This window comes from Ciona intestinalis, chromosome 3 (genome assembly GCF_000224145.3).
Source record: "Ciona intestinalis chromosome 3, KH, whole genome shotgun sequence".
In the NCBI taxonomy this organism is placed as follows: Eukaryota; Metazoa; Chordata; class Ascidiacea; order Phlebobranchia; family Cionidae; genus Ciona; species Ciona intestinalis.
The window spans coordinates 2366409-2390843 of NC_020168.2; the positions used below are offsets into that span (position 1 = coordinate 2366409).

General features: G+C 37.9%; 3 protein-coding genes and 1 non-coding gene across 4 annotated transcripts; 2 read left to right on the forward strand and 2 right to left on the reverse strand.

Moving 5' to 3' along the window:
- Positions 1-418: 418 nt before the first annotated feature.
- On the forward strand, positions 419-11126 carry LOC100178993 (MKL/myocardin-like protein 2). The gene is made up of 17 exons (XM_002121945.5): positions 419-637; positions 1382-1447; positions 1916-2047; positions 2802-2963; positions 3115-3281; positions 3777-3869; positions 4150-4266; positions 6290-6408; positions 6579-6618; positions 6892-7035; positions 7160-7227; positions 7305-7377; positions 7600-7977; positions 8070-8164; positions 8388-8457; positions 8528-8612; positions 8752-11126. The coding sequence occupies exons 1-17, from the start codon at positions 592-594 to the stop codon at positions 9708-9710; spliced, it is 2814 nt and encodes a 937-aa protein (XP_002121981.1). The 5' UTR covers positions 419-591; the 3' UTR covers positions 9711-11126.
- Positions 2659-2708, forward strand: mir4134 (microRNA 4134). The gene has a single exon (NR_034530.1). It is a non-coding gene; the product is annotated as a microRNA 4134 (primary transcript).
- A 446-nt stretch (positions 11127-11572) lies between the features above and the next one.
- On the reverse strand, positions 11573-15087 carry LOC100186892. The gene is made up of 10 exons (XM_018817934.1): positions 14903-15087; positions 14572-14783; positions 13970-14481; positions 13783-13867; positions 13599-13702; positions 13344-13461; positions 13068-13244; positions 12916-12989; positions 12750-12843; positions 11573-12218 (listed from the first exon to the last, which is right to left on the reverse strand). Exons 1-10 carry the CDS (start codon positions 15069-15071, stop codon positions 12057-12059), a joined length of 1707 nt encoding a protein of 568 aa, XP_018673479.1. The 5' UTR covers positions 15072-15087; the 3' UTR covers positions 11573-12056.
- A 5815-nt stretch (positions 15088-20902) lies between these two features.
- On the reverse strand, positions 20903-23700 carry LOC100185362 (LHFPL tetraspan subfamily member 2a protein-like). Its single transcript, XM_002128091.4, has 3 exons — positions 23163-23700; positions 22998-23092; positions 20903-22870 (listed from the first exon to the last, which is right to left on the reverse strand). Exons 1-3 carry the CDS (start codon positions 23596-23598, stop codon positions 22709-22711), a joined length of 693 nt encoding a protein of 230 aa, XP_002128127.1. The 5' UTR covers positions 23599-23700; the 3' UTR covers positions 20903-22708.
- Positions 23701-24435: the final 735 nt, after the last annotated feature.

Below are 24435 nucleotides of genomic sequence, written 5' to 3' on the forward strand. Positions count from 1 at the left end.
TGAACGTATCTATCCACACTTTTATGAATCGCATTTTCTATTATCACAAATTCGTGACGACAAAAATAAAATTAATAAAATGTTGTTTCTGTGTCTCCAATGAACCACGACCGTTGTTCCGCGATTTGCAAAAGGCCCTATGATGTCACACTTGTCTCTTGTTACGCACAGCAGTGTTAATGTTTGTAACATTCTATCTTGGTTGATGAAAATATTCTCATCAACTATGATTCTATATTAACATAGTATTTTCTTTTATACAAAATCATTTCAGGTGTTATGAATTGTATGCGACTGCTTTGTGCACAATATTCTTTCATAAGATTCAGAATTATAAATATTTTAGGCTTTAAGTACGTAAGCGAAAATATATGTATTATACCGTAGTTCTTGACACGTTACGATTACTTTGTATTTGAAATGCAACACTTTCGTTGTAGATAAATTTGATAGTTTAAGTCTATTGTCTGGCCACAGTAAACAGTGTCTGATATAATATCGCCTATGGTGATCTGCCGTAGCCGTGCTAGTAATGGAATAAAACTGAAGCCTTCATTGGAATAAATCTAACCTAAAACTTATTTGAGCAAAATGTCGGAAGATAACTGTGAAGAGGATTTTGGATACCGAAAAAATGGTATTTTTCCTATTTTTTGGACTTTCATCAGTTGTATAGCCTATAAGCCTAGTTAAATAGAGTTTTTAATTTCATGTTTATTATAGGTTCTAGTCTAATATATTATAACTAATATATTATACATGTATTACTTTGTGGCAATTGCATGGTTGTTTTAAGGTTATAATTGTACAGTAAGACCAGTAATATCTTATCTTCACCATTACCTGGTTTGCAAACTTCTATCAAAGTTATGTATAACATATTAGAAGGTTATTTATGATTGGCCAAATGAAATTTTGATTCAAAATTTATTCTTGACAACCGATAGTATATTATCCAAGAAATTATATATATATATATATATATATCCTATGCATTAAATAGACTTTGAACTCCTAATTAGCATATTGTGAAATAAGATCCGTTTTATTTGCCAAAGTCTAGTCTAATGTTGGGATTTTAATATTTCTTCTTTAAAGCAATATAAATTATTCTAGGCTTTATTTTTGCATGCAGCTGCCGATTTATCTCAGCAAGTGTTAAGAATAAAGGTTCCTATCATAGACCCCATACTCTGCCTCCCTGCATTTTAAGTTTGGTACCGATGATGCCTATTATATGCAAACTTATTCAGTTTCCCCATAATTATGCCCGGTGTTAGGACCTAAGCATGTGTGGAGTTGATTTATCAAATAAATTCCTTAATGTTCTTTAAATGATTTTTCGCGCATGAATTTAAGTTTATGATTTCAACTTTTGCAGCTTTGGCTTTGCGACTGCAGCAGAGGCGCTCGCGCAAAGTGCTAGCCGAACAAGGCATAATTCCCCGTAAGTTATGCTTTTGTGCTAAACACTAAAACAGCTAAACCTAATATATATGACACCGTCCCAACTACATTTAACAACTTTCATTCTTATTATCATTGGCAAGGTTCAAATGACTGCATGTTATAATATGGTGGTCTTCTAAAACGGATTTACGTTTTTTTTTTGTTTTTGAATTGTTAATAAACCAATCAACTTGGGTTTTTGACTTTTATTTTGATTAATATTCTTTTGATAACATTCCGCTCTGTGTTTCACTTAGGGTTAGGCATGATACAAATAAAAATATAGTTTTATTTATTATTTTTTTCTAGTTCTCTGTTATGTAGGTTAAATATAAGCCAATCAGTGTCCATTTTAGTGTTCATTGTATTTCACATTTTTTTCTAAATATATTCGAACTTTTTATTCTTTTATTTTATTTTATTATTACTCTACACATAGCATTTATATTATAATACATACTATCAGCCCTGAAAAGTCCCGGAACTTACTTTGAACAAGTTCAGCGCTTGCAGCGAGCAAAGAAGGAAGATTATCTTAACAGGGCAATTCAGATTCGGCCTGACAGAGACATGCTTGTACAAAAACATATTCTAGAAGGTAAGATGGGATCAAAGTGTTTATGATATTAAAAATGTAATGCATTCTATTATATCATTAAATCTAAACTGTGTTTTACATTAATGGCTGCGTTGTGACTGTTTTTTTACATTATTTTTTCATATAAATTAATGGTTCAAATAAATTCACCTGATAAGTTGTAATGTCATTTAATCCGTGTGTGATTAAAACATGCTTGATGTTATCTGAATCTATAATAAAAATGTGAAAAATGTGACTTCTTTGAAATATTTATGTCACTTCTGTAGTCCTGTATGAACTGTATAAACAGATGAAATTTTAATTTAATACTTGTTTTGCTGCCAACAGTGTAAAAAAATATAGGCACAGCTGAGCTTTTAAATTCTTATTGAAAACACTTGTCAAATTGTGACAGAACGCTACATATTATGTTCAAAATATTATATTTCCTTAAAAATGCTTGATTTATTTCAATTTTTATATTTAAATGTATTATATCTAGTTTATCTTATAATCTAAGACATGTTATAATATTTTAGAACATAAGGGTGTATAGGTTTTTACTACATAATAGATATCTAACTTTTCACAATAATGTAAAATATAAAATTAATTTGTAACTGGTTGTTTAAAAACAGGCAGTGTAAATATGTTATGTGTATTTACAGTGAATGTTTTAAACAAACAATGAAAACTTCTGTAAAAAGGCACTATTTCTTACTTGTTTATTAGCATATTGTGGCACAATAAATAACTATTGTTTTGAATATAGACACAGTGGCTGCTGGATCAATTGTGGCAAGTCAGAAAGATTTAAAGAAAGCAAAGTTAGTTGATGATCTCAATGATAAAATTGCCTTCCGACCTGGGGTTATTGAACTAGTGGAGCGTAACATCTTCCCAGCCAATGACGACATACATGAAGCTATTAAAGGTGTGTTGTTATATATATATTAAAGCCTATACAGATTGTAGTAGTTCTGTATTAAAACTTCTCTACAGACAACTTGTACCAAACTTATTGATCACATCTACACACATATATATATTTTATACAAGGTAACTGATTTGTTTTGTTGATTTAGGTGGTCATGTCCAGTATAAAAAGATCGCAGATTTTATGGAAGAGGATAGTAGTGATGCTCTTTCACCCGACCAACACCCCCCTCTTACATCAAGCCCACCTCTTATACTACAACTTGCCACCACAACCACTGCCATTGCATCTGTTGACAAAATTTCCTCCTTCCAGGTAAACTATAACAGACTCGGCATAATAATTATTTCTTTGTCTATATAAAAAACACTGTGTAGTTGGGCCACTGACAAGTAACATGGGAAGTACATTGATTATGTTAAAAAGGAAAGTTCAATCAGTCACATCACGTTCACTGTACGTTTTCAGTTAATTGATAGTTGGTCAAATCTCTTGTGATTTAAACACAAAGCAGTCGAACAGTTGTGCACTGAACGCGATCAATTCAATATTTCATTGTAATCTCTTAATTTATAACCAATGAACCTTATACATTGGTTAATTTCCTGATATTCCAAGTTCTATACTAAATTCTAATATGATAATAGTCAACATTCAACAAAAACTACTGTATCGTAAGATGGATTGTAGTATGTAATCTGTGGCTTGACTTCAACTGTTAATATTTATTGGTAATCAATCTTAGATCGATTCGCGTACAGCTCAATTGGAATATATTTTCACACTTTCTCATTTCGTATTTTGTTACAGGCAAAAGCTGACCATAACTTTTCAAAAAGTAGCACAACGTCAATATTCACTCAGGGAAGCAGTCACCCATATCTTTCAAGACAAACATCGAAGGCAAGTATTACAACTACTACTTTCTAAAACATTGGTTTCTTTTCATATATGTCATAAAAAAGTTTTTTTTCGTATATGTCGTAAAGTCTCATGATCGTTTCTTAAGTTATGGTGACGTGACATATGTGTAATCTAAATCTGTTAATTGAGTTGCCTTTTTGCCATCGGTATTATTTTACACGACTTCCTGCACCATGATCGTGGATCTATTGCCCAGTCTACATATGTAGTATATGGCGTGCTATGTCTTTCATTCTAAAACACTTTCATGGCGCTGCAGGGTTCCAAGTTAAATCAAACCAATATTGGAATACCAAGAATATCAAATGCAAGAAGGAAAAAAGAAAAACCGAAAATGAAGAAATTCAAATACCATCAATATGTACCACCTGATATGGTGAGTGTTTTTTACATCCAATAAAAAGTGCTGTTTTTGGCATAGAACTGTTACATATTCAAATTAAGTTGTCAAGAATTTTATATTACTTACTTGTTACTACTTAGTTGGTGTTATTATTCTTAATCCAGCATATTGAGGTTTGTGTTTTTTATATTCCTGTGTTACTACACTAATACACTTACCACTATGCAAATACTAGTAGTTGACATCTATGAATACAATTTTTTAATTTAAAAGATTATGTCAAAAATTATGAGATTTATTTTAAATTCTTAAGTTCCTATGTCCTTACAATTGTGGTCCCTATTGCCAAGATAGGTTGTTATGATTATCGTGCCATAACAATCAGCAATTCACTTTTGCGTGGTAGTGTGTTGGGGAAATCTATAGCATAAGATAGCGTGATTCATCAAAAGTGTTTGCGTATTTCCACACTTCCCGTGTATCGAACAATTATAGAAGGGATTGGCTTGAGCAAGTCACTCTAACTCTCTTACTACAGCCTATGCTGCAGACGTTCACTTAAAATGTTTCAATTGCGTGGTTATTAAAATACTTCATGTTTTAAATAATGAGGCAGGAAATGGTCACTTACTGCAATGTGTGTGTAAATATTTCCTTATTCAAGTTATATTCCTCGCAATCACAGCAAGTCGAGTAATGTATATACTTTCTCCTCACCTGCTTAACAGTGACATCACAATCACCTTTCAAACATCAGTATTACATTGTTGTCAATCTCTACCCAACTAGGGTTTAAGGAGAAAGGACCTCCCGCCCCTTTTGTGAAATGGTAATGCCCCATTTACGATGGCAGATTAGCTCGTTTATCAAATATTTGCTAAAACTGTATGGTGTCCAGCAGTCTAACATGAGGCAATACAGTAATATATTGAAGACAGTAATCTGTTGGCATATTTCCACTTTACAACTCTGAGTACACAGCACTGTTTGCAAAAAAGGAGGTGTAAATAAATCATTGATAATTTGATCGCAAAAGTCGGCGCTCTGTTCAATTAATACTCATGAAAAAGAGTGACTTGTTGCATTCTGAGTCAATGGGAAACAGATATAAAATTAACATTGTATTGTATCTAAAAATTGTTGGAAAGGAGTTATATCAATTACCAATGGTGTGTTTTAATGCTCCGCCACTGTTACTACCAGAGAAGCATACTTTTCGTTATATATATTTCAGTATACAGTGGTTTTCTGACATAAAAATGTAACATAGATTTTCTCAAAATTTGAAGAAGTCGTGTCAATTTGTGGCTTATCGTTGTCTTTTTTACACTGTTTATATACATGGTATCTGGTGAGGTGTGCTGTTGCAGGAAAATCTCAAAATTTGGCGAAAGGACCAGGGGGCTAAAATTATTTCACATTTCGGGGAAATAAAATTTTTGCACAATTGTGTTTTGAATATTATTTTTTTATGGGAGAAGGGGTAGACCACCTCTACTCGTACTCATATATGTCTGCCACCGGTCACTTGCTTTCATCCATATTGTTTGGTGTATCATATTGTCGTTATGCTTTGCCGGTGTGCTGACTAATCATGTGTTAGGTGATTACAAGGTTAAAGATTATATAGTGACCTTAGTAGAACCTTTTTTGTTTCTTTTACATGAATCATGGAAACTATAGCTTGTATCATAATAAATAAACCTCAATGCTTGAGTAGAATTGTTATAGCATGTAATCATAACCTGAGGCTGCGTAACCATAATCAAATTTTATATGAATCGTAATTGAAGCAGGCATTATGACATGACTTTTACGTTGAACTTTATTAAATTGCTTCTAAATCATTTTTTAATAGTATCTTACTTTGCCTGTGCATTGAATGTAGTTTGATGTCATTGTTCATTTACGCTTTCTCTTTTCATTTGTTTAATAAATAGATGAATTATTTGGCAACTTATAAAGTTGAATAGAACTTGTTATGTATAAACAACTGCTGGTTCAGTAATTTAATGTCACCATACAATTTTCTATACAACATGTTGTTTGATTGCAGCAAGGAAAAGACAAAGATCTTCCTAATCTCCAAGGAGATACACCTTATTCACGACTCTTACAGCAACAACAACTTTACCTTCAGTTTCAAATCATGAATAATCAACGTGCCGCACAACGGTTAGTTAACTTTATTCTTAAACAGTTTTTAATTATAGCCACAGTAGGAGTCATCTGGTTTGTGTGAATAATATAATTCGCTAAATTCATCTAACCAAGGAATTTTTATAAAAGTTTGATCAAATTCTTCTAGTCAACATTCAATAACAGTTTGTAATTAACTTTTCCAGATCCGCAGAATCTTCTCAAAGTGGATCGTTCCAACAACAGGTTGGTATTTACCAACTTCAGTCAACAATTCACGTTATTTCAAATTTCCCACATCATTTTTCACATGCGAACACCCCTGCCAGGAGTCTGTCTGGAAATTTGCGGCCAGACTCCTGCTGTGTTGAAAAGTAGCCCTGACTAAAATGAAGATGTGTTGGTTTCCTTGGAATGCAGTGCTTTCCCAACCTCAAGCAATCATCTTACCCCTCATTAGATATTAAACCACAAGTTAATTACGCTGTAACAAAAATTTCATGGTGTCTTTAATTTCAGCCAATGGTCCCTCCTCCACCACCAGTGGTGCAATCCATGAAAATAGAGAAGCCACGGAAGACAAACACAGTTCTAACTCAGAACAAACTTGATGAAATGAAAGTTTCTGAGCTTAAGGAGGAACTGAAGGCACGTGGGTTGAAGGTAAGCAAAACTTTTTTTTTTCCTCAGAATCGTTTTTATTTAAACTCCGTTTGGTTGGTATCATTACTATTTTTAATAAAATTTTATCAAATATTAATAATTTTGTTTTCAAATTTTATCCAAGGTAACTGGTACGAAAGAGGTTTTGGTTGAGAGGCTGAAGCCATTTTGTGCAAGGCAGGACAATATGTTGTAAGTATTACACGCTTTAACGGCCAATACTGCCTATGCCAGGTCTCTTTGAGGTTAATTAAATATTAATATTTCAGTTTGTCCGATCTTTGTTCTGACGAGAGTAACTCTGCATTCGACACTGCTGGCAGTTCGTGCATGCTGAATGATGTGAGTATTGAGTAAAACACAAGTGTAAATTGCATTGGTATAAGGCTTATATTTAAAAATGATTTTTAGATAAAATATACTTGATTATTTTGGCAAATAATTAGATTTGAACATTAAACAATCACTTGCTTAGGAGTTTAATACTAAATTGTATTTTCCTGAGAATGGAATATAGTTATGTAAAATATCGGGTCCCCACTTTCATTGACCTTATCCATACAGCTCTCCTACCCCAGCATGAATAAAGATGAACATTCAAACTCCACGCACACCACCAACAGTGAACACAATCCATCAACCACAGCTTACTCCATTGGCCCCTCAACTGTATTCACGCATAAGCTCTCACGGATGCCGGTTCCCGAACAACATAAGGTCGTCCTCAAACAGGAGAAGATAACGATGCCAACGTGGCATCCCAACCCTGAACCTCATCACACGGAGCAACCTCAGGGATACGGGATGATGGAGATAAGCAAAGACAAGATGCTGGAGAAGCAGCAAAAGGAGATCAACGATCTTAAGAGGATGGTGGAGCTTCACAGATCACAGTTGCAGCAACTTCAGATACAGAAGGAACTCGCCGCAAAAGCTCAGCAGGTAAAACTATAACAACGTATTAACATATAAATGTTTTGGTGATCAAAATGACTAAAAAGTGTTCTTGTTTTTACTGTTTTTTCCCTTCCCAGTCACAGAGCAAACAACCTGAAGCTCAACTCTCAACTTCTTCGTTTGAGTTTCCAACAGCTCAACTTCGTTTCCACTCTTCCCACTATAACACCAGGTGATCTTATAGTTAGAAAAAAAAAGTTCAATCAAATACCATGTTGTATAAGCAACACACGCATCAACAACATGAATATATCATATGTGGGTCGTACCATTCACCAACCACCTACTCACGTTACAACTGTATTTACCCCACCTTCTTATAATAACGACGTATGACATTATCCTGCTGTAACTGAACGGTAATTGTGTTCATGACGTCATATCCTGTTTCGCAGTCACTCCAACTCAACGCAGAATCAATCGCAAAACTCGGAGCAACCGCCTAACTACGACCAAGCATACGAGGTGCGTGGATAAACATTAAAGTTTTGTGACTTGATAAACGTCATTGTTACGTATACGTTGTTTGTTGTAGATGTTGAACGACGGTCCGATTGAACCACACCATGAAGCAAACAGAGACATGGAGGATTTGCTTGAATTGCTCACAGATAGCGGGGGTAAGCGGTTTAACCACTGACCCGTTAAAATACTCGGTTTATCTCGCCTTTCGTTTATCTCATATCAGTTAACCTTACCGTTTTCTTTGTATCGTTTTCCCGCGTCAGTATTGTTGTGATAACTCGCTGGATTTTTCAGAAATTCCTCCCTCGCCAGTTGTGACCAGGCAGTTGTTGAACGACCATGCCTCCTACCACGGTATCAACCACAACTCTACCACACTTCATCATAAACCTGTTCCTAACAATAACAATTACTCGCGTCAACGTAACAGTATAGAGTACAGCGTGATTCTGCAGGAGCAAGCGCAACTGCAGCGTGAGGTGCAGAAGAACAGGGTGAAGCACCCACCCTCATATCCCACGAAAGCAATGGGACAATATGTCGGTGATGGGGAAGTATCCGACCTTACAAAGATGCTAGTGGACAGTGCGGGTGACGCGCTCATGGACACAAGTAACTTTCCCCCTGTGAGTCCACAACAACAAGAGTACGCGAGACACAGCGCACGAAACAGCGTCGACTCCGGAATCCTTTACTCTACTCCTCACTTCTCTCCCATGGACACTAACATGGACTCCATGGGTAAAGATATGGTGAATGACCTCCGCTTGTCCACTTCCTCGCTCGACAGCGGAGAACAAACACTCAACACGGTGAGTCTCTCGCCCATGACGTCACCACGGGTCCGGCATGCGATGAGCGTCCACCCAAACTATCATCATATGTCGACTTCTCCGAGGTCAAACCACCATCTAGTTAAGTCTGCTTCTCAGGAGCTTCTTTCCTCCAACGATCCACCCCAACCAACCACCAACAATTCACAGATGGACAATGAGCTTGGTTGGCTGGACTTAACTCTCGGGTCTGCTGTGGGAGGCCCACCCTCGCCCGGCGGCCCTTTCGGCAACATTTCCTTCGAGGAAAACACCCCACAGCATACGCGACACGCCGCTTACAACGGGGTACACGAGAACGAAATGTTTACCGGCGGATCGACGGGCGCCCTTAATTACACCCCCAGCAGTAACGGTGCGGTGATAGATCCTCAGTGGGACTCGTGGGAAGGTCTTCTCAGTCCGAACTACAACACTTAGCGCGAACCAGGCAGAATTTAGAGAAATTCTGCTGGTGAAGGTAAGAGAAGGGCCCTCGGCACCATGCCTGAGCATTGCTGCGAGGACTTTTGTTTTCAGTTTAACGGTCGGCAGCGTCCGTTAGATAAACACTCCCGCTGTAATATCGCGTGTATATATGCAAGTGAATTCTGCTTCTACTCCCTGTACGATCAGTGCTTCCAGCTTCTGCACAATATACATGGTTGTACTTCATTACACCATGCAGTGCCATCATGTTCAAGACATGACCCTGTTCCACGGCTGCCGGCTCCTTTTTGATGTACAAACCAAGCATTGTAGTACAACAAAAAGTCCTGACCAGCGAAACCATGTTCGAAACGTACCAACCACTTCCAAAGTAGTACAAAATAATCGACAAACAACGTCACTCTTTCTTTTTACGTTAAAAACACACAAAACCGAGTTAGTTTACTGTCCAACAACTCTATTTTAGTACAGCTTAGATCTAGTAGTTAAGTATTTGCACTTCCTGCCTTTACAAGATTTTATGTTGTTGCACTTATTGCAGATATGTTTCCGTTACACGGACGTTTCATTTTACAATTGTTTTTTTTTTCTACGGGATTCTGAAAAAGCAAAAAGTTCGACCCAGCAAAAGCATCGGTTGATGCCACAACCCACACATTATAAAGTGAAAACTTTTTCTTTTATTCTTTTTCTTTTAAGCAAGCACTATTTGCCCATTTTTGACTGCCTATCCCGTGTAAATGACATCATCAGTAGGTCCATCGTTTAGGCATTTTTAACGGACGTTTTGAATATTTAATACTTCGTAACAAAAATCTTGTTTAACTTGTTTTCTTTTTAACACCGATCCTTCAAGATACAATGCAACCATTCAACACCGAACTCAACCTGAATAATTAATCACAGCAAAACAGTTTTCAAAATTGCAATGAAATCACTCTATATGGTTGCTATTGACGAAGCGCGTATATTTTGTTCGTTCGTGTGTTGTTTTGCTCGAATACTTTAGTGCCTATTGCGTTGCGTTTCCTTATTCCAAGTTTCACCGTTTTTTTTGACAAACTGTTTGCAATTGCTTTACTAACACTATTTTCTGCTGCTTGTTTTGCTTCTTGTGCGGAAACCTGTTTTATAGATAGACTTCCTCTTTCGTAAGCAGTATTTCGCCAAGATAAGTTTTCGGTCGAAATAGACCACTTTGCTTTGAATGTGCAGATTTTTGTTCCTGTGACGTCACTGGGGAGTCCCCGTTTCCTCTCCAGCAACCGTTGTTGTGAAAGAGCGAACATCATGCTTAAGCGTTGCAGTGCGACGCTGTGCTGCTCTGGGATTACTGGCATTTTCTCATCTCCCTGTGCCTTATAGCGTTGATATTAAATCTACGAATTATACGACTTTTTAATCAAACACGGGTGTTCAGGTTCAGTAGTCAAAAAACACAAACTGTCTATAGCTGTGGTTCTCAACCCGTGGGTAATTACCCCCGTATGGGGTAATTTGACGTTTTCCGGAGTGTAATTTAGACTATCGTTATTTTTTTTATTATACAGTGCTATAAAATACACACTATTTTTACACTATAGATAAGATCGTAGACATCGGGAAACAGGGCGAGCGTCCTAAGTTTAAAAATTTGTTATTTTGTCATATAGCACAGTTGGCTAGCGCACCTGTCTCGAACGCAGACGTTATGTTTTATGAGTTCAAAGATAAAGAACCACTTGCTGTGTAGCATGTTCCCACACAGGTTCATACTTTACCGTTGTATATACGCTCAGTAGCATCTCTTTGTGCAGCCAATTAAAGCAGGCAAACCATAGATTATCAGGCATAAAATTTGTACCGAACAAATATACAAGTCATTACATTTAATTTAAAGATTTTTAAATCCGAGACAAAATAAACGATTATTCCAGTCTCAGTAAAGTAGGTTAGTAAAATATAAAAAAACACAGTATGCAAAAAACAAATCATTCACGGAAAACTTAGTTTATAACCATATAGTTCATATGATCGATGCTTTAAATTTCACCTCATACGTTTATTTTTTACCAGGTTGTGCGATGAATCGTACAAAATAGGTCTAAAAGTCAAATATGGACAGTTACATATTTCACAGTTGCAACAGTTGGCACAAAAATCTCTCGTGTTCTCCAACTAATCTCAGTGATTTGGATGAACGGAATTGCATAGTTTACACAAAAACTATATATATTGCAATTCAGTTGACCAATTCAACACACCAGAACTTTTATCAGATCTTCCTTGGACAACGGCGGCCTTAAACCTGGTCGCCCGTTAGTTGTGAAACACAAAATTGTAAAAAGCGCCGTGAAGTTAGCACGCCTCTTCTGGTACAGTGCCGGTATCTTTTTCGGAGAAGGGAGGTAGGGTAAAAGGTGAAGACGAAATAACCTCTGGCAGAGCCTTAATAGTAGTAGGTAACACAAAGGGCGTTGGTAAACTTTTGAATACGTTTTTTCCAATGAAATCTTGGGGCTAAATAGAAACACGATAGTTAGGTTTGGTATGTTTATTATATGGTTGGTTTGGTTAAGGTGCATGACACCTTTATGCACATATTATCTTCTATAGTTGAAATAATGCATGACCGTATTGGGTGATTTATCATGAATTGATAATATAGTAGGATGGGGGAAGATGGGACACCTTTTCATTCTATTTTCTCGTCCAATTTAGTGGTAAACAAAAAATATATAAAACCATATTCTCACGACTCCCGAAGACCGTTGTTAACTGTTTAAAATACGATCGCTAAAGGTGTATCATCTTCTCCCACCCTATTATACGATGTCTTTATCAACTGGCAACACTAAGTGTTAATAGGGGTTTGCACATATGGCACAGTGGGATATGACGGGCATGGTCCCTTCAAAACCCTTGTGTATTTTGATAAACATGTGTTTGTATATTTGAAAGTAAATAAGCGTAAAATAAAATCTCAAAAAGGCGAGCCGTCTTGCACCGACCTACTTATATGATTCAATTATTGTGTTTTGTTGAATGTACCTTAATATTTTCGATGCAGTGTTGTTGTTGCTGCTGGAGTAGTAGTTCGTTTGCTTTTTCTTGGTTATGTGCGGCCAACGCAGCGGATGCATTTCTAAAACGAGATCATGGGTTTATATTTTTATTATAACGTTCAACATATGTTGGTACAACATATTTGCATTACCTGGAGTATAAAATTCGTTCCAACTGTGCGAGGCGTTCCTCCGCTCTGTTTTTCGCTATGTCTAACGTTTCATCCTGTTAAAAAATGAGTTCGGTCACTACTGTGCAAATACTCGACAAGTGATTATTTGGGTTAAAGAAAATCCAACTTACCGTTGGGCACCAGTCGGGTTTCTCCTCTGCTGAGATTTCCTTCAGTGCCGTGACCCGTTTAATGATTCGCTTGCACAATACGTCGCCCTGTTTCGAGAGAGTAAGGAAGGACCACTTGTATTTGTCCGGCTTCGATATTGCGTAAATGTCTCGGGCCTCCGATGACCATTCGTCATACTGAAGAAAAATAAGTTTGTAAGTTTAAAGATATCGAATCACGGTTGATAATTCACCAAACGTTTTGCCACGATTGCCAAATATACGCCAATAACTTACTTTTGCATTGCGGAAAGTAGTTAAGAAACTTCGACTTTTCTGTGAAACAAAAAGCAAATGTTTCCAGTGTGATCTGTGTGCAGAGTTGTGTGACTTCTGTTCCTCTTCCGTCATGGTACTGCGTTGTGGAAAAGATCGAGTTCATATTTAATTCGTTACATTGCATGTTGGGACGTATAGGCTACATATTGGGCAAGCGATTATATAAAGAAATTGTGTTCTGCTGTCACATCTCGGACTTATATAAACACTTACTGGTAGTCGACTGCTCGTTCGTAGTGATATTCTATGTTGCTTTGGGTTGGTGAGCTTCTCATTCTCTTACTCGTGTCAAGTACACGCGAGACTCCGTTTGATCCCTATGATATTTAAAGCATCATATTTGTATGTTCAGATAACAAATATATTTATCTCCAATGCATTTCAGAAAGTTATTTACCGCTGTGTGGTTGGATTTTGGAAAACTTCGACGTTTTCGTTTTTTTTCGGTATCGTTAGTCGCCTGACCGTTTCCATTATATAATCTGAAAAATTAGAAATTGTTATGGAAACGTTCTGATTTATAAGAAAGAAAAAGTGACAGAAAGATTTAATGCGATGATCAACCCAAGTTAACGTTGATTTACCTGTAATCATTAAGTGTTGAAGCCAAGATGCTGTTGTTTTTCGTCTCATTGTGTTTGTTGCCGTTAGTAAATTGCATAGCAGCCGCACGTTCCAAGTTGTTTCGTAAAAATGTTTGCAGAATAAACGATGCACTTGGGCTGTTCTGTAAGATTCTCTGTTGTTGGAGGTTATTGACAAACGTAAGTGCTGAAGACACTTCAGGTGCAGAAGAAGTTGTTGGTGGTTGAACAGTTTTCCTCAAACTGTTTTCTACTCCCCGCTCAAGCAGAGAAAGCGGACTCTCCAGCGGCACACGTGGTTCGTTCATTCTGTTTCCACTGAAGTCAATTGGAAGTTGTCTTTGTTCGATTCCATTAACACTGAGATCCTGTGGAGTATGTCCCATTCGGTTTTCGATTGCATCATTCTTATAATCGTTAGTAGGAGAAGGACTGTTTTGATTATAATTTAGTGACCGCGGACTCGACTCGTAGCTTTCCACTTTTGGGATGGTCAATGGGCTATAACGATCCTGCCAAAACAAAACACAAACCAAATTTTAAAATGAACAGTTTCTAATTTCCTGCATTGTATTTTGAACAAACTAATGTACACTGCTTACCTTGATTGTCACTTTTCCACCATAACGAAAAGTGCCAGGAACAAGTTGACGATCGGGTGATGGGGTGGAGGACGGAGGAGACGGTCTGTACTCTCCTGGGATTGCGAGAATCACAAATAGAGGCTTTGCAGGGAGAAGTCGATATTGATCCTCCGCCATCGCTATGAAGACTTCAAAATCTTCCGCATCATTCAACATATACGACATGCTATCTGTAAAATTGATAAACACATGTTTTATACACAACAAACATGAAGTCAAATGGCTATAACACATATAGGCTAAATGTGTAGCATAACGGTTTGTTCTCATTTAAGGCATAGATACTTACGTCCTGCAATCATTTCAATTTGTTCGGGAGATTGTGTTCCATATATAACTTTCCATATGTTTCGAATATCTTCTACGGTGCTATCGTTATACAATAACCTTGTCTTTTTCGAGCAGTGTGGTTGGGTGCCGGAAAACTGAACACAAAACCTACTTCTTTGTTGTGACATATTTGCTTTGCCTCTAAATTGCACCTACAAGTAACACCGTTGTTAATAGCATATTTGTTTTCAGCAAACTTAAGATTTATAACTGAACTAAAACATATTAGGATCACCCTTTAAAATACAGTATTCTTGGGTTACATACTCTACTCTGTCGCTTGGATCCTCTTTTAACCTGGCTTATTTCGTAATGCTAACCACTGCGAAACCTGCTGCTAACTCAAGCGACGTGCAACTGTAGAATGCAAGCTCTGTGCTAACGATGATGACCCGCTGACTTTGGCTACGTGGAAGCACGATTGATGCCCGAAGCAGGTTGGCTACTGGTTACATACACCTGCCTTGTGGTTTATCTTCTTCCCGATAACCGACGACGCGTCCACCTGTCCATGTAACCTACCCCCATAGGCCAAATCGACGTCTGACGTTCTAATTCAATTGTTTTTCTTTCGCGCAATCGGCCTCCGCCTTATCGGCCCGCGACGCCTTTCAAAAGCTCCCCTCGTTACCGCTCTCCGAATCCTGCAACATGATTATTGTTCCACGACCTAGTTCCTTTGTTGCGTCAGCACCGGGTACGTAGCGGCGGTCGCCGCAAGCGCAAGGCTAATCTGACGTCCTTGCGCTAATTAGTTAAGCAAAGAAGAACCTGGCTTATTGTACTCGACCCAGATGCTAAGCTTGATGGGCGCTCCACGTCTTCAGCACGAGTGAACAATCATTCCAAAATGGAATTTTTACCCGAGCTTAACAATGATAATGCTGCACGAATCACATGTAATTAGAGCACACTTGAAAATTTGGCTTACTTCGACTGTCTAACCGTAAAAAGCGCAGCACACTAGCTCTTGGTATGCATGATGCATAGTATATTCTACAGCGTTTGAGCGTGTACCATTCGGTCGTATGAAAATAAGTAGAACAACCAGTTATTAACAAATATCCGTCGATTGTTTGCAGTCGTACCTGCGTATGCGTTAGTAACAACAGCCTAAGTAATACAATCTGTCTACTACACGCTTATATAATTGCACCGCACGTTCTGTGTATCTGTTTTTTAAAGCGAAATAGGCAGAACCGATCTATTTCATATGTATATTCGGTACCTCAATACACTTTCACATTTTTCCAATCACATTAGGTTTAAAGTCAACCAGTGGCTTATCTATGTATTTTCACGACCCATTTATTAAAACGCACAAGCGTTGCCTATCGACCTATTTCGCGGCTGGTGATGGCCGTTAGTGTGGGCGAGCTTCGTCGGATTTAACCAGGAAGCACAACATAAAACAAAGCAAGCGAAGCACGGTCCAGGAATCTTATCACAGCTTAAAAGTATTGGTTTTATGCAGCAGGTATGCTGAAGAGTGACAATTATAACTTTGCTCACGTTTCTTACATATTAGCAACATTTTTTACTTATAGCAGATGTATTCTTTAAACACCGTGTTGTGTTATAGGATGCCAAATCGACTTTCGCTTCTCGATGACGTAATTAAGCGAATCTAATCTTGTGTCTATGGTGACGTCATAATGTAAACGATTAAACTGATCACATGATCTGCCCAATCAGAATACACCGTTCAGACATCGCAAGCAGCAATAAACAGGTGCCGACAGCCTTCTAAAACCGGTAATCCGGATATTCCCGGGTCCCAGGCTCTATATCGTCTCCCTGCTTGGTCAATGAACGTTCCTCATGCAGCTACGTGTCGTTACAACGACAGTTTACGACAACAACGTAGGTGCTAATCAGAGAAGCACAATTCGCATCCTTACGTAAAGCGTCTGCTTATATATTTACATATTAATGTATCTAATTTATAAAAATATTTTCACATTTTTTTCTAATTTACATGTTTCTTCTTAGTGGACATGTTGTATGTGTTATAAATGCGTGCATAAAAAGTGTATGTCTTTGAATTATCATATCCTTGTAGCTTGTGCGTGTCTGCAACCCCCAATAACGATCGTCGCTGTTATTAGGCGAGTTCACGGTCAGCAGAGAGCGCTAGACAGCCGTTTTACTTGCCCAAGCATAAATTATAGGAAGGTCGAATGTAGTTTAACCGACAGAAGTAAAATACATCGTTAATGTTTTGCAAGAGAACCAAATGCTCAGCTCTATTTCCAAATGTGCGTGCGTGACTTTAATAAATCTGTCGCGACAAAGCAAAATGCCCTGAAGCGACATTCACATCGGATTTCAGGCGACGGACAATTACGGGTGTATCCTTAGAATCGCTTTTAATTTCGATATACAAACCATTGTCCCGGCGGCAAATCGCCCTAATTTTAACTGCCGGCTTTCTCGTTGTAAACCTGCACGGATTTCTAATGTGCCCCGCGGTAGCCACCACCGCAAAAGTGAGCTAAAACCGCCCTTGGGTGCCGGTGTTACCTGAGACCTCCAGCAACAACCAACAGCGGGATAAGGGGGTTTGAACAGAGGCTGCTGGCCCATGGCTGACCTTGTTTGAAAATAAATAAATAGTGGAAGTTGCGACAAGACGCTAAACGACTTGAGGTGTCGAATGCCAAACCAAAACATCCTCACATCTCGTCTGGTGGTCAACAAATTCTTGGCTCGGGCGGTTAGACTGTTAACCGTTATTAACAGTAGGTTTAACCGTTATAGTAGGGTGGAGGAAGAAGGGACATTTTTGTCCCATTTAATATTAATCAAAGAACAGTCAAAAAATTACAAAACCGTATCCTCACGACTCCCACAGACCGTTGTTAATTGTTTATAATACGATCAGGATATTGGAATAAAATATGCTTCAGCTGTCCCATCTTCCCCCACCCTTCTATATAAAGACTTCAGTGAATAAAAACAATTTATGTATTTGTAATTTACAAAACACACACTTCGTGGGAAAATGGGACGGACATTTTACTATGTATAACTTTTAAATAAGCAAACTAAATCTGTAATGACGCCCTCGTCCTACGTTGATCTGATTAACATTTTTCTATTTTTTTCTCTTGGCTTGCATTGACGTGGTCTAGTTATGAGAAAAGTGTATTTTAGATCTGATTGCAAAACAGGAGAATGGAGACATACATAGTAGTATGCTGTTATACCCAAAACTTCGTGCCTTTTAAAACTCATTTAGTAGATTAAGCATATGAATATGAGACAGTTAAACAAAATGTGTTAAAACTGGGTTTTGCTGAAAATTGTAACACCATATAAGGTTGGCAGGTAGAAACTGCCTCTTATTATAGACTGGCAGCGATTTTAACAGGTGCTACGACTCTGGTGACGGGACTGCCAACCGCACGCAACTTGTAATGCAAAAGCCCAACCTGTGGGACTTGTTACTGTTGTTTCAACTCGATATTACAACTGATAATGAATTCCCTCCAGAGATTATAGGTTCACCACCGAACAACTTTCGAAGAGAAACAATGTGAAGAATGCAACGTCACATTGCGCGCGAAATATTTTCAAAACCCGGCGTCGTTTTGCTGTTATGGCCAATCAAGGTGCTGCAAAGCACTAAAACTTAGAATTAAAGTTTTTACACCATTAACTGTAATGTGTTGATAAGCACACATTCGGTTATTTTGTTGTTGTAGTATGGACTCGTTTAAACCTAACATTTAGCCTTTACCTCCCTGTCTATTTCATCATACAAGAAGAAAACGAATGGTTTTGACCCTGGCAGGCTTGTTGGTGATACCTAACGCACATTTTGAACAACAACCTTCTGCTGTATTGTTGTTTATGTATTTACACGGTGACGCTTACTTGCGTCCGTATCTGTGGATATAGTTTAAAGCAAGTTGCTTCCAAGAGTGAATCACACAGCAAGTCTGAGTCAGCAGCGCATCAGATGCCGGCACCGGTTAAAACAGAAACCCCGCACATTTCAACCTAGGGTTAACCCAAAACCCGTGTTGTGATGTTAACGGCCCAGTGATGACGGGCTTTATGCGTCAGTAGTGTGCGCCGGGCGTAACTCGAGCATAATATTTCTACCTGACTCCATGGATTGGTTGAGTATCGACTTTTTGTGCGAAGGTTTAACCATTAACCAACACGTAGTTAAAATACTCCTGTCACAAGTTTACGAACTCCTAATGTTTTTACTGAAACGAGTGGGCGGGGCTTTTTTCTGGTGTGTGGCATGCTTGAGGTTAGATCGACGGGGGTCTGAGTCACACCAATGTTATAAATAATTGTTCGCTTCAAGCGAAATGGTCGCCTTGTCGATGCTATTGTGTTACTTGTGTTCAAAGCTTTTGTATTGTATGCCACTCAGTAATTTCCATGATTGTTGGCTAGCCGAGCGAATAAAATCATTCAAACGTTTTTAATACTTCGGGAAACGTAAATAATGTGCTTAAGCAGCTCCATTCTAAGCCCTAACCCAAATTTCGAGGCCACATCAAAGGAAAGTACGCCTGACATAATTTAATGTCGACGCGCTGTGACGGCCTCTATACAACCGCTCTCATTGTGAACATGTCAAGAGTGGGTTTATTGCCTAGACGCAGCAGCGGTAGAACTGAATAACTCTGTCTAGTTTAAACTGTAACAAAAAGCGTAACGCGACACGGCCAAGTGGAGGAATACAATACATAACGAGTTTGAAATGTGAAAACGGAAGCAGGGCGTTTTAAAGACGATAATGGTACAAACATTACACATATTTATTCACAAATGCGACTGGTGGTTCACTGGTAGAGCTTGTGTTTCCGGAGACTTAAACCCTTAATGATTTCTAATTAGGAGTATATATTTAATTTAACAGTAATCCGATCCCACCCAGTTTCAGAGAGATAATAATAGCCAGGTTCTGATTGGGCGTTTCTCATTATTCCGATCTGAAACACAATGCAATCCGACGTAGTATGTACACATAACCATATGTCGTTCAGCAAATAGAATAAACTTTTAAACTATTCGCAGTGTTTCCGAAAACATTTTAACTGCAATGTGCATCACTGACCGTGCGGATTCTGTTAATGCTAAAAACTTTGAAATAGAGAGTGAATATTAAACACTATATCTACAGACGCATATGAAGCACTGTTCGACCACAAACAAACAAATTAAGTCAATATTAGAATAAAGTATGTCGACATGTCAACGTACTGTGACGTAACAGAATGGGTACAAATAATAAAGATGTAATAGAATTTCGTTTTGACTGTTCACCATCAGAGCCATAGAAATACCGAGTAGTCCAACCCATTGTTACGTAAAACACAAATTGAACGGCAATTTGGGTCCAAAATAACACAGTAGGTATAGGGAAAATGTATGTTTTTCGGTAAATTACAGAAAAACTTGGGCCTAAAAACAAATTTAAAGGTTGAAAAATGTAAAAAACATGTGTTATTTGTTTTCTGTGTCCAAAAAAGTCAAAAATTAGAATTAGAAGCGGTTGATTTGCGACATTTTAGTCATTTAATGCGGCTAAATTTATACATTTTTTTCTAAAAAATGTTTGGTAAGGTAAATAGAAGCTGTTTTACACCTTCCCACAATAGGAAAACACAAACAAAACTTAACAAGTTCGTTTAAACCCATTGTCAAAGTCACCACTTTTGCTCTATTTTGGACACACATAGACGGCAGTTGGACTACTCGGTGTTTATACGACTCTGTTCACCATAAGCTAGACTTCGGCTATTCAGTAGTCGCTCAGGCGTTTGTAAACGTCATGTTCGAGTAAAATTGGACAGTTTGTTGCCGTCTCATAGCTGTAGGCTGTGTTTGGGCCTGATAGATCTTATAAACGAGCCATAGCATGTATAGGTTCAAAAAATACCCAGATATATACTGAGGTAAAAGATAAGGAATCCATAAAAACACACGTTGGTATTTGTGGGTACTTTACATTTATTTGGAACACACGGTGAATAACTACATATTGCGTATGACTCATAGCACATAACGAATTAAAATATAATGTACAGTGGTTTTGCTATTGTATGTAAGCGAGATGGCGAAATAGCTACCCGATATAACACATACCAACCACACATAGAGGAACGTTCGTACTTTTAGATTTCCCCCAAAATTTGTGACTAAGTTGGTACATTTCTATGTTGTTACGTAATTTCTTGAGAATACACAATAGTTGGCAGGCCCATAAGCCGAGAAGCTTATGACGTATAAAGGAGTGTTTGAAATTTTGGCACGTAGGAAAACATGACCTGGTTTCAAACAACAATGGGCCATACCGAATAAATAGAAAAGAAACTTAATACTTTTTCAATTGCACAAAACAATACACATAGAATGATAGAAATTTAAGCCAAACAAAAGTAAATGTGGGGTCGATAGAAACTCAGTTAACCAAATAGACCTTTACGACTACGCGATATGTATATGGCGGTTTGTACGGCTTAGGCATGAATTATTAATAAGAAGGAATATGATTTGATTACAAAGTGATATACTTGGGCGGTGCTGCAATGTTAAGGCGAGTTACCACCATGGTAACTAATAGTGACTGATTTCGCCTTCCAGAGAAGCCGTAAACATGTTTTGCAAAGGTGATCACGCGATTCGTAAGATGGAGGTTTTGTGTTAAAGATTAGCTCCCGTGGGGACTTGTGGCGATCAATTGTTCAAGCGTCCTTAAAAAATGATCTAAATAAACGGTCCCGCGGGAAGCACGAGAATGCGACACAACGATAATAGTTAAACCGAGGATTGCGTGATTGACGGGAAATCTGTACCATGAGATTGGCTCTTTATGACGACAGGTGGCCAAGCAAACGTTGATTTCGATTTACCCGGGTTAAGAAATTTTGGATAATTTTCGGGTGTCTTGGGCAACCGACGCTTAAACAGCAGTTACACTTTAATAACATATCTCGGCCGTTCGTATAGGATGTGTACTGGACAGGCGACGTCTGTTCGCCATTGGAAAATATACGATCGTTTACGTGTTTCAGCGAAACAGTATAAAACAACAACATGATCATGTACCGTCGTGTTCTGTTAGCGCCTGCTAAATCCACGAAATATTTGCCGGCGGCGCGATGGACAAATTTAAATTTAAGGCTACGCTTAAAGTTTAAAAAGTTATGCAATGGCAGCAAAGCGATTAAATGCAATGACGTTTAATGTTCAGATTGCGAGTGAAATACTACAGACTTACATAAGTGTACTTAACGCATATTTTAGTTATTCTTTCACCGATTAAGTTCAAGTTGATCACGTAGCACAATTGTTTGTTGGTTCAGTACGCGATATGAGAGTTTAATATGCCAAATAGCACTTGGCACGAGGAACTTAGCTACTTAAGCTTACGGCTTGTCAAACGATTGTGGCATGTTGACTTAAGAATGTAGTGGAATGGTGGCGAACCTGCATAGATTGATTAACCAGGACTAGGCGTACCTAAGTCTCAATTCCTTTAAACTGGTACCGTGTTTTTTTAGTTAATGGAACATAATTGCACATTTAAAAGAATTTCTATGCTATGTTATACCAAGGCAGGACAATACTTGAATAAACAAACATGACTTAGTGGCGATTCACTAAACTTACTAAAGAATTTACACAATTATTTGTTTAAAAAAAATAGTGGAAGCACTGGGACACCAACTTAGTCTGGAAGCACCGTTTGCTGTTACAGTGTGTCGAATCTATACTTTGGCCCAGAGATGGAACTCTACAATGCACAAACCGGATTCTTGCCATCTATAATGTCGTTTTCAACACGTTCACTTCCAGTGGATGCTTCAGCTTGGTTGGACATCACAGCACAAAAGAAAGATAACAGGGTACCAAACATTGCAGCATAGTATGCCCATCCAATGTGACATGTTCCAAGCTATAAATAACAAAAACATCAAAATGCTTACTCAACTTACATTTAAGAACGAACTCGTATTGGTTACAAAAGTACATTGACACGGCTTCAGTCAATATTTCAAATTTTTAATATAATATTAACTTACATTAAAGGCACCAGTGTGGGCTCCACAATCAAATTGAACTCTCTCCGAACCCCAACCAGCAGGAAACAGGACAAGTGAAAATATTAACAACAGTCCTGTTGACAAGAGATCAATGAAAACAAGTCGCAAACACAAAAGTATCATACATCTGCATTGATAAGTTACCTGCTATGGCTTGGAGAATTCCTGATATACTGAATATGCTTTTCCTTCCCAGATTGCGAAAGCACAAAGCCCACACTGAAAACAAGGCAACTACCAACAGGAACAGTATTGCTGTGGCCATGAATATACAGGTTGCAGTCCAAAAAGGTGAAGCAATTTCCCCAATGGAGTGAGCATACACACGGCAGTTATCTGACATTCTTATAAAATCATCATTTCCAACTTGCTGGCAACGAAGAAAAAGACCAATTGTGCGAATCATTGTTGTTTCACTTGATAATCCATTAACATGTGTTGAGTTGCTGTCAGGAATTTTCATTTCAGATGTTATAAGCCAGTGGGCGCTCATGAAGGCTGCTAGCTCAGTTAAGCATGCAGTTATGCTTAGTAAACTCCACAACATACTTCGAACGGTTACAATAACATAACAGCACATGATTGTGTATCTGTATACAAACTTAATAGTTCCTACATTAAATTCAGTATCTAAAACGTTGCTCAGTATTATATTACCAGAAAGAAGAAAGACTAAGTGATATGTTAGATACTTAGCATTTACATAGTGATCAATTCTCCTCCTAAGTTATTTGCTAGCGCTAAATGGGGCAACCAACCACTAACATCTATAACCACCACGAACCACCTGCCCCTAAATAACCTCTAAGTACCAACCTAAAATACTTTCTATGAGCCTAATCTGTTTAATTAAAAAAATGGCTGAAATTGACATTCGTACTACTGTACTAAACAACAATACAACGGTGCGCAAAGTATTTAACGCAATAACAAAAATGAAAGGAGGTTATAATGTTTATTACTGTACGCAAAGCCAAAGGTGTATTGACATTGTTCCAAACAAAATATTCAAATGCTCTACAGTATAACTAAAGTTACCTTACTGGAAACACCCAACCGAACCTTCGTCGAGACAGACTATTGCGACAGGTTGTAAAATCTAACTCCAGCACGCACGCACGCACTTTACACACTCCTTCGTTTGTCTGGGTGACACTCATGATAATGGAAAATCGCGATTGAAAAAAGCTTCCCTGGTTTCGTAACTGGTTGGTTGGTTGGTTGGTAAGGTCTCTAGCGTCATCTTCAGGTAGCAGTGAAATACCGTTCAGTTTATGCTAAAGTCTGTATATACGAATTCTGGTGTATAAGATTCTATAAATATTTCTTGTTGGATATAAATAAAAAGCTTGCGCCATGTACAAATCACTTATTCGTTTATATACGGACTCTTTCTAGTCTCATATTTTTATTATGG